The 16,263-nt window shown below is 37.3% G+C and overlaps 2 protein-coding genes across 2 annotated transcripts; both read right to left on the bottom strand.

Annotated features, from left to right (window-relative positions):
• Positions 1–13,602: 13,602 nt before the first annotated feature.
• Positions 13,603–14,355, bottom strand: LOC109000908 (protein FAR1-RELATED SEQUENCE 9-like). Its single transcript, XM_018977958.1, has one exon. The coding sequence runs from the start codon at positions 14,353–14,355 to the stop codon at positions 13,603–13,605; it is 753 nt and encodes a 250-aa protein (XP_018833503.1).
• An 81-nt stretch (positions 14,356–14,436) lies between these two features.
• LOC109000907 (protein FAR-RED IMPAIRED RESPONSE 1-like) lies at positions 14,437–15,693 on the bottom strand. The gene is made up of 2 exons (XM_018977957.1): positions 14,880–15,693; positions 14,437–14,711 (listed from the first exon to the last, which is right to left on the bottom strand). The coding sequence occupies exons 1-2, from the start codon at positions 15,691–15,693 to the stop codon at positions 14,437–14,439; spliced, it is 1,089 nt and encodes a 362-aa protein (XP_018833502.1).
• Between the last annotated feature and the right edge of the window lie 570 nt (positions 15,694–16,263).

Raw genomic sequence — 16,263 nt, 5'->3', positions numbered from 1 at the left:
AAACGGAAATATTGAAACTATATAACCAGGAGTAGGCTCAGGTTGTGTCAGAATATCAACTATAAAAATTTAAATAAACACAAAAATATTGATCTAATAACTGATTCTTTTTCCTAGCAATAGCAATGGACAAAAATGGATGCATCAGAATACAAGGACAGTTTTCAAGTCAAAAGATGCATGCAGAAATTCAACAATCATTAACAGATATATGCTACAACAAAAATCAAGACTTCTTTTTAACGAAGATCAAGGTTGCAAAATTAAACAGATTAATGAAAAAAATGTTGCAACAAAAGTCAAGTCTTTTCTTTTTTATTTTTCTTTTTGAAAAGTAAAAATCAAGTCTATTCTGATGAATATCATAGGGGTAAAACTTGTCTTTGTGCCAAGCATTTCACTCTCTGCTGACTGATTTGTTCCCCTGTTGTATTCTCTATTGTTCACGACAGATGCAATTCTATTCTTAGAAGATCTCTTTGGGAATCTCTTTAATTTAGTAATTAATAATCTGCATATATTGTAATTGGAGACTTTAATATCATCTATGTCATGATGAGAAGGTAGGGGGTGTGCCAGTTTCTCTCTGCTAATTATGTAATTGAATTTAGTTTTGCACAATGCTTGGTATGATCTGCCTTATTATTATTATTATTATTATTTTGGTTCGAAGTACACATGTTTCTCTTATCTCGGTTCTTAAGAAAGCAGATATGAGATTACAGAAAAAGCATCATTACCTCCTCCCCTCATCTTGTTAACATCAAACTAGATCTTATGAATTACCGTAGTAGAAGGGAGGTTTTATTCACTTGGGAAAGGTTGGATAGAGCCTTAGTTAATCACCATTGGGAATCTTATTTCCCTTGTCATTTCAACTCATTTAGAGAGGAACCTTCTTGATCATCCCCCTCTTCTGCTTGAAAGTAAAACTCATTCCAAGTCTGGTCCTTTCAAGTTCAAAAGAACATGGAGTTCACATACTCAGTCTTATGACTTTGTTGCTGGGAATTAGAATCAGTCTTGTCCTATATCTGTTCTTCTGGAAAAATTGCCTTTTAAATCAAAGAGTTTAAAATGGGCCTTAATAGATTTAAATCATTTTATGTTTGGCAATATCTTCAAAAGGTTATTGTTTATTAAGCTATTTGAACTTGTTGTGAGGTTTGGAGTAAGAGTACGATTAAGTTCTATCTGAGAAGATTTTTATTATTTATTTTTAATAAACAAAGTCTATTTACAATTGGGGATAGGGATTCTAGTTTCTTTTTTCTTTTTCTTTTTTTCATGTGATGATTCTCACAAAGGAAGGAAAGCCACAACTTAGCTAATAGGCTGTCAACCTCAATGCCTAAGCTGGTTTCTCTACACTCTACAAACAACTTTTCCATTTATTCCTAGTCCAACAGAGGCATGAAAAAAACATGATCATACCCTCAATGTTCCACGTGCTTGAAGGTTCTCCATGAGCCCCACAATTTTATGTATAATCTCGATCGTTTCTGCAAGATCACTGCAAAGAAAAGATCATGAGCATGAGATGAATATATTCAGAAAAACCAAAACTTTTTTTTTTTTCTATACATGCAAAATGTAGGCATGCAAATAGAATGGCATAATCACTCTAGAGAAAATTATTTTTGTCTAGGGAGGGGGAAATCAGGCATCCATACATCTTAAACAAACTACAACCTTTCATTATGTGAATAGCTATTATATGCCTACAGAATATTACAGCTTTTCAAGAAGGATGATCATTATGTAGAGGGCTCAATAATGGGATTGAATTAGAAGTCATACCACTAAAATATATAAATAAGAATGCATTAACAATCAAATAGAGGCGAGCCTAGTTATAGAAGAACGTTTCCATGCAGGAAAAAGTAGTTATGTGTTTGATAAAATTCCTTTAGTTTAAGTCAAAACATACCTTTGCTCACATCCAGCAAGTCCATCAATCTATGATGCATTATTTGAAAGTGCATGTGCCTAAAAGATGTCGCAAAATAGTGATTTACAGAGGCATATAAATAATGTATGAAAAGAAAAGACGGTGTCCATCTGTCTAGTTCTAAAGATTATAATATTGAAGTATGACGTAATAAACAAAGCTTCATATTGTTTCTCTGACCAAATGTTCATTTCGATTTTCTGATATTAAAATTAAACTGCCAAAAATAAATTTCTTGCTACTGGATTGAAAGATTAAAAAAAGAAGTTTGATAAATTATTTACGAGATTAAGATGATGAAGAAAAACCTTTTTGGTTGTTTGTGCATGTCAAACATTCTAATCAAATTTAAAAGGAACTGTGCAATCCCTTGATCAGTCTGATAATAAAATAACTTGTAAAGAAGGATGCGAGCTGTGTGAGGCTCCTTAGACTCTTTGGGCAATAATTTAAGCACCAAATCTAGCATGCAAATCTGAAAACAGGAAAAGCAGTTAGGAAGAATGTTTTTTTTTATCAGTACACAAAATTTTATTGATAGTAGGGATAGTAGATAGCCCAAGTACACGAGACATACACAATAGCATTACCTATGCATGATAATCTTGTGGTACAAGACATTCAGTTAGGAAGAATGTTACAAGGCTAGAAATCAGAAAGAGGGTTAACTGCAAGGGACAAATATGCAGATGAAAATTTTTCTTTATGTAGCATGTTGGGCAGTGTCCCGGTTAACAAGCAATTTCGAATATGAACATATAATGTATACAATTAGAAAAATGTGCATAGCTAGACTGTCTATTGCCGTCTAGAAATAAGACTCCAGGATAGGACAAGGAATGGACAGGATAGGGTATCCTATACACATACTTTGCAATAGAACTGATTAGACTGACACTTTTCAAATTACACCCAGATCATTTGTTGGTCCTCAGTGCCTAAACACATTTAAGGGCACCCAAGAATGCATATTTGCTTTGCAATAATTCAATTTCATATGCTGCTTCAGTGCTATTCTATGAATCTTCAACAAAGCAATTTTTCATGTATGAATTTTGGCTTCCATAGAAAATTTCATTTCTTTTGATGAAATTTCAATCTTCGAAACAAATATTTACAATAAGAGGACAGTATCCTCAAATCAGATTAATTCGCATAGATTCTGCATTCATTAACAAATCTCTCCCAATGGTCATCACAAAAATCAAATTTTATCTCATGTAAAAATAAATTGAGTTACAAAAACCTTTTCTTGTCTAAATACCATCATCATTGGAAGGTCTTCCCCATACATCCAGTTGCATTATATTTTGCTCTAATCACTGTATGTGATCTTGAAGCAAGAAGGAAAGAAATGACATGCAAATAAGCATAGCTCACATAGCCTAATCTAAATGTATTACAATAAGTGCAGGTCGAAATAAGAAGCTCAGCAAGCAGAGAGATGTTTATTGATACATCATCCACAAAATAATAAACTATTGAAGCATATATTTGTAGGGCTAGCACAGGCAGTGATATAGAACTTCGAATTTAAAAAGCAAAAAACACCATTGTTTTCATAAGAGAACCAGCTGCAGAGAGGAATTTATAGTTATTTGTTTCCTTTAGCCCCTCGAATGCACTACGCCACTTCAAAATGACAAGTTGGAACATTGGCTCATTCATTGATTGAGCGATTGGACCACATATATCACCTCTAAAAATTGTGCTATCAGCATCTTTATCAATAAAAGATTCAAAAATGTCTGATCCCAGATTAGCCCTAGCTCAAAGACAATTTCTTTATAAGAACAAGTTGGAGGGTGAAGTCATGAGTTCAAAACTCACTCGGTGCATGTGAAACCTACCAATTAATAAAGAGGCAATTTAACATCAAAAGTATGTTTGCAACATTCAGGAACCTTGTCGACAAGCAACTATAAGAAGTTAGATGAGGTTAACTTCCTAGTCACTAGCAAGAGAATTCCATCATTTCTAAGGATTTGAGACCAGATCTCCTGGTGGCATTCCTAAGGTGACGATGTGCAAGACATCTGAATTAAATATGTTCATTTTAGATTTCTAGAAAGATATTAATAGAAGAGGAATGAAAGAGTAAGTTCAGAAAACTCTCTCTCTCTCTCTCTCTCTCTAGAAAGATATTTATACGTGTGTGTGTGTGTGTGTGTCATTTCCTTGCTTTCAATCACAAGCCTATCATATTCATTCAATCACAGGTTTTTCCAAGTACTTTTTCTATTATTTGAGTCCTAGTTAAAAGAAAAACACAAACTTATTCTCTTGTCTAACCTCTAGCCAGTGTATTATCAAATAAAAAGTCAAGTTCAAACATATGAAAACAAGTGGATATAGGAATATGCTGAAGTTCATGTCCCACCTTAGATTTTAAAAGCTTGTGATATTGATAGGAAGTAACAAACTGAGCAACCTGAAAGAACACCATGACATCACTGTTCTGAACTGCATGATGCTCCTTTTCAATATATTCACGAATCGATTGCATCAAAACTGATAAGAATTTGGATTGCATTAAGATGAGCCATAACATTACAATTAAAAGCTTGGAGAAAAAAAGATTGTTCAAACTGGCATTCATTTCCAAAAGACTTGCCATTGTAAGCCCCCAATAGAACCTGCCATTGCAAAACAAGTGTATTCAGTGAATGTTTCACTGTTTGACATAGAATTGAACATAAAACGAATTATATATAAAGTAAAGAAAAATGCATGGTTTATGAAGCCAACAAACAAAAAGAACTAAAATAGATCATAACAAAAACAATTTTAGAGCACTAGAAACCAGTGTGAAAACACGAATCTAAAAATTTGGAATCATGTTGTGGACACTTGATCATATTCAAAGGGAATATTCATAGACACAACCAATATGCATCAGGTAACAATGGTGTTTTTCGGTACTCGCTTTTAAAGGAAAAATAAAAAAATAAATAAGAGTAAAAAAAGTGTTCATAAATTATGAAAACTACTAGTCCAAAAAGCCATCTTTTCAGACAATATTTTCAAAAGAACAATGATAGAATGATCTAATTATAAGAAAAATCAAATAGAACCATGACCTTAGTTTGTTTGCAGCAAAAACTTGGGAAAAATAAATGTTTGATAACCAAATACTTGTCTTAGCTGCAGTTCAGCAAAAATTTCAATATCTTGCCCGAATGATGCAAAACATATGAATTTAATTGAATGTGCTCTTTACCATTCCAAACTTTCCAGTGGGCTTTCTAGAAGTGAGACTATCACTGCCACAACACCACTACAAGTAATTGAAGACTTCAATTGCCATAGATACTCTATTTGTTGTGAAATATCATTTGATGTACGCTCAATAGGCGTTGTAAGGAACACTAAAACCCTCACTGCAGAACCAGAAAGAAAAATGATGAAAACAAAATAGAAAATAGAACTCATCAGGCACTTCCCCCTCCCCAAAAAAAGAATAAACAAGATGGAGAAATAATCAAAACCCACCTGCATTTAAAACCAAGTTAATAATCATCTTGGCAGTGTTAAATAATAGGTATCAAATCTTTTGATACAGCGTTCCATTTACAGACTTGCTTAAGCACATCACGAGTTTGTGGATCGTCACGCCTCAAAAACCTCAGCAAATCCTTCAAATTATCTGCAAAAAGGTTGGCAGGCAATGAAGTATGGTAAACCAAACCACTCAAATCTCTACACCTCAGTGGGCCAAAATAGGCTAGTGTAAAATGCGACTTCCTCTTTTATTATAGGAAATTAAAACATTAAATTTGTAGTCGACCGAGAGAGAGAATGAATTCGTATTTTCATTTACATTCAACATCCTATACATACTACATACAAATGACCATTGTATACTCATGACCTATACTAATTACAACCATGTCCTCTAACACTCCCCCTCAAGCTGAGGCATATATATCAAATAAACCTAGCTTGGAACAAATAAACTTTAACCGACTACAACACAATGGTTTGGTAAACATATCTGCAAGTTGATCAGCAGACTTCACAAAGGGTGTAGAAATGTCACCACTTAGTATCTTATCCCGAATGAAGTGACAATCAATCTCAATGTGTTTAGTCCTCTCATGGAATACAGGATTAGATGCAATATGCACTGCAGCTTGGTTATCACAAAATAACTGAAGAGGGACAGGAGCTGGAAACCCAATCTCTTGAAGAAAGTGTTGCAACCATGTTAGCTCACTAGTAGTGTGAGCCATTGCTCTGTATTCGGCTTCTGCACTAGACCGAGCTACTACTGTTTGCTTCTTACTCTTCCATGTAACCATCATGGTTGTAATTAGTATAGTTCATGAGTATACAATGGTCATTTGTATGTAGTATGTATAGGATGTTGTCGAGAAATAGGGTATGGACTCAAAAAAGGTGACATCAGCACTAGTAAAGTAACGTCTAAGAGTAGGACTATAGCAGCGATATCCTTTTTGAGTCCGAGAATAACCAACAAAGAAACACTTGGTAGCACGTGGATCAAGCTTATCAAAGCCTGGGCCAAGGTTATGAACATAGCAAACACACCCAAAGATTTTGGGAGGGAGAGAAAAAGGTGGAGACAAAGGGAACAAGATGGAGAATGGGGAGGAACCATCGAGGACTGACGAAGGCATACGGTTAATAAGGTGACACGCAGTAAGAACACCATCACTCCAAAAACGTTTAGGAACATGCATGTGCAATAAAAGTGCTCTGGTTACATCTAACAAATGTCGATTTTTGCGTTCAGCCACCCCATTCTGTTGGGGTGTATAAGCGCATGAAGTTTGATGAACAATTCCTTTATTACTTAAGTAAGTATCAAAGGCACTAGATTTGTATTCTTTAGCATTGTCAGAACGCAAAACTTGAACTTTTTGTCTAAATTGAGTTTTAATTTCTTTCCGAAAGACTTTGAATATGGAAAGAAGTTCAGATCGTGCCTTCATTAGAAACAACCATGTCATACGAGAATAGTCATCAACAAATGTAACAAAATACTGAAACTTGTTTGATACAATGTTGATTGGTCCCCATATATCAGAGTGAACCAATTCAAAAGAACTAGATGCTCGATTATCAACTCGAGGTACAAAAGACACACGATGGTGTTTGCTAAGCTGACATGCTTCACAAGGAAAGGAAGATACATTTTCAAGATTCCTAACTTGACGTTTCAAAAGAGTAAGAGATGGGTGTCCAAGGCGACAATGCCATTCAAAAGCAGATGATGAGGATGTGAGGGCTCGAGTGGGTGACTGTTTGACATCAAGGTAATACAGACCACCAGCTTCATGCCCCGTACCAATCTTCTTCCCCGTCTTGAGATCCTGAAAGATACATACAGAGGGATAAAATGTCACAGAACATTGAAGAGTTTGAGTAATTTGACTAATGGACAACAAACTAAAGGGAAAACTAGGAGCATATAGAACAGATGACAAGGATATAGAATCGGTGAGCTTAGTGGATCCAATGCCTGTAACTTTAGTAAGAGAACCATTAGCAAGAGTAACACTCTTTGGAGATGTCAAAGTATCTAACTTAGATAAGGAATAAGACAAACCGGTCAAATGTTCATTAGCTCCTGAATCGATGATCCATGGATCTTGAGTAGATGAGACAAGACAGGCAGACGCTGTACCTGAATGGGCATGAGTAGCTATGGAAGATGAAGTCGCTCGTGTGCGAGCCAAAAACTGATCATACTCATCCTTCGATATGCTAATCATCTCTGGAGTCGGGTCGGAACTCGTTGACGGTGATGTAGCATTTTGGCAAATAGCTTGATTAACGGATCCAGATGGTCTACCATGGAGATCCCAACAATAGTCCACCGAGTGGTTAGTGCGACCACAATGAGTGCACTTACGAGATTCACGACCTCGAGTGCGATTACCTCTGGTATCACGCCCCCCACGTGCACCTCTACCACTCCGGCCTCCACGCCCACCGGGAGCAACATAGGAGGCAGCTAAAGCGGATCTCTCATTACTCTGATCTGAAGAAAACTGAGATCCTTGTCCAGATAATGTGGCTCGCTGAAGTCGGGAGAACACATCAGGAAATGGAGGAAGTTGTGGACTTGCCAGAATTTGAGAACGCACTGACTCATACTCAGGTTTTAATCCAACAAGGAACCGAACAACATTAAAATCTTCCCGTTGTTTTAGCATACTTGAAACATCAGAAGTGATAGGTTGATACATTCTGAGTTCTTCACATATGCTTATCACTTGAGAATAATATTCTTCTAGGCCCAAAGCACCCTGTTCCAACCCAAAGAATTGCTGACACAACTCATAAATACGGGTTATGTTCCCAGCACCTGAATACATCTGTTTGAGATGCTTCCACACCTCTTGAGCAGTGTCAAAATGTATTAAGCTGGTGCAAATATTAGGCTCAATACTGGTCAACATTAGGGACAGTATTTGAGCATCTTCTTGCTCCCATTGAGCAAATGTAGAACTAGCTGAGTTAGGCATTGGATCAATCAAGTGAGTACGACAAAGACCCTTGCCTTTCAAAAACACTTCAACAGATTTTGACCACAACATATAGTTTTTTCCATTTAACTTCACCGAAGTCATAGGCATACTAATGTTTGGTGCAAGAGACATTGACTCAAATTTAGTTGTCATGGAGAAAAGTATCACAACAATTCAACTTGGAGTCAAGAATACACAACATATGAAATATGGATGAAAAATTGGGTCTGAACCGCTCTGTTTCGGGTATATACCGGGTTGTTTCGGCCTGTATCGGGTGCGTTTTGGGTATCTCCGGAACCGGCTTAAAAACTAACCCTAAACTGGAATAGCTTATCCCGAATGAGGATAACTTATCCTAAACAGGAATAAGTTTACCGTATACATGTTACCAAACATACGTTATACTGGATAGAAATAAGACCTTACTCCGGATTAGGGGCATACGTAGTCGAGGACAGGATAGTAGAGACCTGCCACCAACCACCCCGAGACGTCGACGTCGCCGGCGATAAACAGGGATTCCGGCAGCCGATGACGACGGGAGACACACCGGTGTGCACAGAAAACGCCGGCGATCTTGATTCTGGTGTCCAGTACCGGAGACGGCACCTGAGGTCACCGGAAAAACTTGAAACAGATACCAGCCACCAATGACAACGACGTCGCCGGCGATAACCACCACAGACAACGACGGTGATACCACTGCGCCGTCGCACAACCACCACTAACTCCGTCGCACAACCACAAGCACCACTAGCTCCGTCGCACAACCACCACTAACTGACTACACTTTGCTCTGATACCATGTAGTCGACCGAGAGAGAGAATGAATTCGTATTTTCATTTACATTCAACATCCTATACATACTACATACAAATGACCATTGTATACTCATGAACTATACTAATTACAACCATGTCCTCTAACAAAATTCCAACTCTTATGGTTTTCATGGGACCGTAGACAACAAACTCTTGTCAACGGATAATACATTATCCTACCTTAGGCAAGTTTTTAGATTTCTGAAACCCAATGTCAATACCACATAAACCACAGACTGTAACTTAACAATTTTAGTGACATAGTTATGATATCAGTTTATAGAGAAAAATAATAATTTTTGAGAAGTTAAGGCAGTACATTGCGAAGTGTTAATTGAACGAGAATGATAAAAAAAAAAAAAAAAAAAAAAAAAAAAAAAAAAAAAAAAAAAAAAAAAAAAAAAAAACCAACCTTTAAGTGAGACTATTTTTAAAATTATGAAATTCAGCACAAATTTCACCCAAGATTACAAAAAGGGTACGATCAAATAGGGTGGTTTAACTAGTTTCAGGAAAAATTAGTATCAAACAGTCAGCTGGAAAAGTAAATTTAGAATTCAAAATTTTCCTACTAGTTCTTATTTAGGAATCAAACGGAAATTTGTGAGCAACTTAACGACGTATGTAACATCAATGAACCTTTGGGAAACAAAACTATAAAAAAATAACAACTCGTAAACTCCCAGCTTACTTTCGGCATATTTTCTCAGGAACCAAAGGGATAATTGTGGGGAAAAAGAATGAATACCTAGACAGTACTCGCCCTTTGAGTAACCGACCCGATTGCCATTCTCGTCCTCCTCGGCGATTCTGAGACCGGCACAGATTATCGATAAGCCTTCCGTGTCCATTTCTTGTTACCGCTAGAACTTTGAAAATTTGGATGATTGTTTTGGGGTTTTTTTTTTAGAAAGAGAGAGAGGGATCTGCAGTGACTCAGAAGTCTGATCGAAGAGAGAGAGAGAGAGAGAGAGAGAGAGAGAGAGAGAGAGAGAGAGAGAGAGATGGGTATGGTTTAGTAGTTGAGAAGAAGAAGAAATCTCAGAGAAGAAGAAGAAGAAGAAATCGTTAAGATCACCTGCGAACTCGAAATCGCAGTGCAGAGTAACTCGAAATCTCAGTGCAGAGCCGCGTTCGGGAAATCACAGTGCAGAGGAAGAAAGAAACAGGGAGGGAGGAAGAAAGGTAAATGCGCGGGGAGACACGAAGTGAAAATTGAAAACATGTTGAAAATCTCCGAAGCTCCACGTTTTGACACGTAATATGTGCAATTTGATGCAACAAACAGTAGCTGCACCTAAGATTTTTCCTAAGAGAAATTCTTATTGCAGTCCCCGAATGGGGGACTGCAATACAGTCCTTTAATGAAACGCAGCGTTTCATTAAAGGAAATGAAACACTGCGTTTTATTAATCCTCAAACCCATACGAAGAGTTGAGGCGCTGTGTCTGTTCCAGACGAAATGAAACGCTGCAGTCGCCCCTTCGCCCATCGCCCCATCGCCCCTTCGCCCTTCGCCCTTCGCCCCTGAGTCCCTTCATCGCACTAGGACTGATTGAGCACACCAAGCCCATCGCAGAGCGCCGTCGCCGTGCCCCGTCTGTTCCAGACCCATCGCCCCTTCGCCCCTGCTGGTTAGAGTCCCTTCATCGCACTAGGACTGATCGAGCACACCAAGCCCATCGCAGTTGGCCGTCGCCATGCCCAAGCCCATCGCGACGCCATCGCCGTGCCCAAGCCCATCGCGACGCCATCGCCATCGCTGAGTGCCGTCGCCGTGGTCATCTCCATCTGCCGCGGGCGCATCTCCATCTTGGTGAGGGATTTCTATCTCTCGATTTCAGCGGTAAAACAGTGATCGATTTTCTCTGTGATTTAAGCTATTTTCTGGTTTGTGATTCGCTTGAGCGTGAATCTTGAATTGATATAGCTTGTTTGTAAATTTGTGTTAAGATCTTTACTTGGTTGTATAAAATATTTCTACTTCTAGAAATGCACTCTACGTGTTTGTTAAAATTTGTGAACGGGTTCCATATGATAATTTATGCTTGAAGTGTATGTGTTTTTCACTTTCAGACTTGTTGAAGTGTAAGTGTATATAAAACTATTGGATTATGAAGGCTTATTTCCAGTTGTGCTAAGGATCAGTTTCCTGAAAACACTCAGTGCGTATCAGTTTCCTGATTCCAAAACATGAAAACGTGAAAACGTGTTAAGGATCAGTTTCCTGATTCCAGCCCAGCCATCCATGCACTCGTACCTCAATATTAAGCATCTGCTATACTGGTGAAAAGCCATTTCAGGAACAATTAAAGAAATAAACTTTTAGATGAATTGTATCAACTTTAGTTGCATTTCACTCTAATTAACAATCAAAACTTAGATAAGTAAAACATCATCATGGTCAGATTATATTCCCTATATATGCCTTTCTAACTTCCTCATGGAATTAGAAAAAAAAAAAGGTCAAAAAGAAAGAGAAGTAAGGAATAGAGAGGAAGAAATGGTTAGTTGTATTTAACTTGAACCCCAAATTGATTCATATTTAACTTTCTTTTGTGGCTACATTTTTTTTTCTCTTCCACACTTAGTTTATATCACTGCTAGTCTGCTACAACTATATACAAAATGCCCAGACTATGGTTTTTTTTCCCTTTTTGTCAAAACACTCAGTGCTGGTGTGCATAAAGATTCACACTCTTTTCATTCAACCATGGGTCATTATTCAAGCACTCTTCATTCTTCTATATATCATGTGTTTTAATATATCTAATTTTTTATCTGATGTTTAGAATCTAGACTTTTGCGCATCTAATATATTTGATACGCAATGTCTTCATCGCATTCTTCATCTTCTTTGAATCATACTCCAAAATGTCTATGCGGAGAGATGGCACGTTTAAAATTATCGATAACAACAAAAAATCCAAGCCGACCTTTTTATTCTTGTCCAAATTACAATAGAGATGTAACATTAAAATAATTTCTGATTTCATATATTGTTGTATTATTTGTAATTTATCACACTAATTAGATGTTTGTTGCAGGGAAGGCCATACTGCGAGTACTTTTTATGGGCAGATATTGAAGTAGAAAATGAAAGAAAAGTTGTGTGCGAAAGAGAACGTCGACTCCAAAAAAGAGAGGAAGAACTCAAAAAATGGGAGGAAGAACTCCAAGCGAGGGAGAAAGAGCTTCAACGTGCAAGGGTACAAATGCATAAATCGGAAGATGACATCCGAAATGATCGGGATGAGCTTCAGGGTGTAATGAAAGATATTAACCATACAAGCATGCGACCCTGCGTGTATTGGGGACTTGCAATTCTAATATTTTGTTGTTGGATAGGATCAAGAACAGTGTAAAATTAGTATAAGTGTATATCAAACTATGTAATGTTGTTAAGTAGGTTGTAATAGATAGGTTTACAACCTTTATCAATATTGTATTATTCAAACTCATCAGTCTTGTGAACATTATGAATGGTTATGAGAAGTATTTTTCTTGCACTATATTTCATGTATTTTGTTCTACATTGAATAAAACCAATGAGATTATTACTTTGAACTAACACTTTAATATAACCATTCAACACTTTGATCAATCCTCATTCCGAACAATAATAACATATCTCATACCCATAACATTTCAACCAAGTGAAATGGTATAAATATCCAATGTTACAAAAATACACCAAGTTTACAAGAATACAAAGTAGAGTTATACAAATGAAGTTATGATCTTTTCTCAACATAACAGTCTACAGCGTTTTCAATTCTCAAATACTTTGATGGGGGATGCAGTCTACGATGTCTTTCATCAATCATCGAGAGGGCCAGGGCATGCGAAATTCACCTGCAAATAGTTTGAAATATTTTGTAAAACATTATGCAATACTCAACATTATTTGTTCAAAATATAGACAAAAAGGAATGTTATTTACCATTTACCTGAGAAATAACGCTTTGTTGTGTACCAGGCAACTGCGAAACAACAGCTTCTGGTGTGTTGTGCAGTATTATCGATTCTGTGGGGTTTAATACGTCTTCCATCCGTGATTGGGGCTACATTTGAATACATAAACAAATGACATAACTTATGTATAAATTTGTTAAAACTATATCAAAATCACATTATTTAAATATTCCGTACATTCTTTCTTTGTCGCTTGCCACCAGCTTTTTTATTTTTGGTTTGTAACTTCTCTATTGTAGGTTGTCTCCTCTTTGATGGGGGCCTGCCCTTGCCTCTGACAACACGAGGGCTCAACACTTTCTTCGAACTTCCAGTTTCGGCATCAATGGAAGCATGAGTGCTTGCAACTGTGGCCTAGGGCTTCGATTTAGTGTAAATGTCATTCATTGCCTTCAACTTCTGTGTCATGTCCAGAGAATTATCTTCGTTTTCACATGCATTTGTGGCTACTTGGTAACATAATTTTATCAAACCAGAGTATCGACTAGCAGCTGGTTTACCACTCAAGTCATCGTAACTGCTTCGAATGAGACCATATCTACGTTTAATGTCCTTCTTCCACCTCTCCATAATGTACTTTTCCGGTAACACTTGGACATCCCTTGCGGCAAAAATTGAAAGAATGTGCCTACATATAATCCATCTCATCTCAAATAGTCCACACATGCACTTCGCCTCACACTCATCTTCATTGAAGTACGCCTGCAAAGTTGACTTCTCGATGCCGTCTTCAACTACCCTTTGGTCATTAACTTGATACGTGGTAATTGCCCCTTCTGTTTTTATGACAACACAATGAGAGTAGATAATCTCCATTACTTCTGACTGCACTTCTTTAAATTTAGAATTCGTGTACACAGCTTGGAATTTTTTCTCTACGGGTAAATGAGATATACAAGGGACTGTGCAATTGAATGAGTGGAAATCCGCTGCCATCTCATTCTCTACTTTCTTCCTCAGTGCATTATCGAATTGATCAACGAATTCTTTCAACGTAGTCCCTGAATGTACATATCCATCAAAAAAGGCATTCATGCTCTCACTCCTCTGAGTTGTGCTCATCCCAGCCCAAAATGTATTTTTCAGGTATACGGGAACCCAATACATTCGTTCACTATAAAGACTTTGAAGCCATGCATTTTCCTTCAAATTGTAAGTGTCAATAAACACCTCCCAAGACTTCTCGAACTAGTCAGAAGTTTGAGAATCATAAACACATCTCTGCAATGCACTTTTCAACCCACACTTAAATTCAGCATGTGAGCCCAACTTCTCTGGTAGTTTTCTCATTATGTGCCACAAACAGTATCTATGCCGGGTATTTGGAAAGACTATTGCAATAGCATTTTTCATGGCCCTGTCTTTATCAGTGATAATAGCTTTTGGCGCCCTCTCATCCATACATTTCAACCAAGTGTCAAATAACCAAACAAATGTTTCAGTATTTTTACTTGATATCAAACCTGCTCCCAGCAGTATTGACTGTCTATGGTGGTTAACACCAACAAACGGAGCAAATGGCATGTCATATCTATTTGTTAGGTATGTTGTATCAAATGTCACAACATCCCCAAAATAATCATATGCTGCTCTACTGCGTGCATCGGCCCAAAATACATTTTTTAATCGACCCTCATCATCCAAATCCATTGATGAGTAAAACTCATCATTCTTATACTGCATCCTCTCAAAATAACCACGAAGTGCATCAGCACCTCCTTTGCCAAGTCTAAGGTGTCGAGCCTTATCTATATAATTCCTTGCATCTTTTTCAATAAATGGAAGTTTCTCAAAACCACCAGCCTCGACAACCAATGCGTTAAAACTTTTGGTCATACCTATGTCTGCCTTGTCGTTAATATCTAACTGCCTCTTCACAGAATCATCGATTGCTCGATTACATCTAAAAAATCTTGCATTTTGTGGACTTAACCCATGGTTATGTGCATTGCAGACAGTAATTATACGTAAAACACCATCAGCCAAAACTGCATTAATTCTCGCCTTACAATCAGTCTTCGTTGTCGGGCGTGGTTTAGAAATGTTGGTAATACGTTTCCTTGCCTTACCGCCACGAGCACACCCAAGTGTTACATATCTAACACTCCCATCATCTTCCCTTTTACTTCTTTGGGTCATTATGCCGAATCCAGCCTGTCTCCCATATTGCTTGTAGTAGTAAATGAGTTCTTTCTCAGTTTTAAAAAACATCCCCGGCGTTGGTTCTGAAACCCCATCAGCATCATTTCCTGGTGTTGGTTCTAAAACTCCATCATCATCATTTCCCGACGTTGGATCTGAAACCCCATCATCATCATTTCCCGGCACACCATCATCATCATTTTCCGGTGTTGGCTCTAAAACCACATCATCATCATCATTCCCCATCAATACAACATGATTATCATTCACTACCTCATCATCTCTCACATTTGGGGTATCCATATAATTACTGCTTTCTGAAAAAAAACAGTGGTCGCCTAGTAGATGTGCATTCTTCCCCTTTCTCCATCAAGAACAATCTTCATACATTTTTGAAGCACAACATGAGAGTAAAAAATATATATATATATTTAAAGCACAACAAATTAACACTCCCATATGTTAGTAGAAGCAAATGAAATAGGTAAAATCATTTATACTGTTTCTAGAAATAATCTAGTTAAATCATGTTTATCTACTCTCATTTACTTCCACTAAAATCTAGTAGAAGCAAATGAAATAGGTAAAATCATTAACACTCCCATATCCAACTCCCCATTACTTCCACTATCTACATACCACAATTATCCAACCCCCCATTCGGACTGGGCTCTATTTATGAATGAGAGTAGATAAACAAGATAATTGACAAAAAATGGCATGTAGATAGTGGAAGTAATGGGGATTAGATAGTCTGTTTTTATAATTGTGGCATGTAGATAGTTGACAAAAATTGAGAGTAGATAATTGTGGCATGTAGTCTATTCCCATTTTTCTTTGATCAATTATCCTTGCCCAGCCCAGCCCGTAAAA

This window comes from Juglans regia, chromosome 7 (assembly GCF_001411555.2).
Source record: "Juglans regia cultivar Chandler chromosome 7, Walnut 2.0, whole genome shotgun sequence".
Taxonomy (NCBI): domain Eukaryota; kingdom Viridiplantae; phylum Streptophyta; class Magnoliopsida; order Fagales; family Juglandaceae; genus Juglans; species Juglans regia.
Note: the sequence above shows the minus strand (reverse complement) of the source record. Positions and strands in the feature narration are given on the sequence as shown.

Coding starts and splice junctions, on each gene's coding strand:
- LOC109000907 (XM_018977957.1), bottom strand. CDS start 15,693: ATGGATACCCCAAATGTGAGAGATGATGAGGTAGTGAATGATAATCAT. Junction 14,712..14,879: donor AATGGATTTGGATGATGAGG/GTCGATTAAAAA, acceptor TGCTGGGAGCAG/GTTTGATATCAAGTAAAAAT.
- LOC109000908 (XM_018977958.1), bottom strand. CDS start 14,355: ATGTATTGGGTTCCCGTATACCTGAAAAATACATTTTGGGCTGGGATG.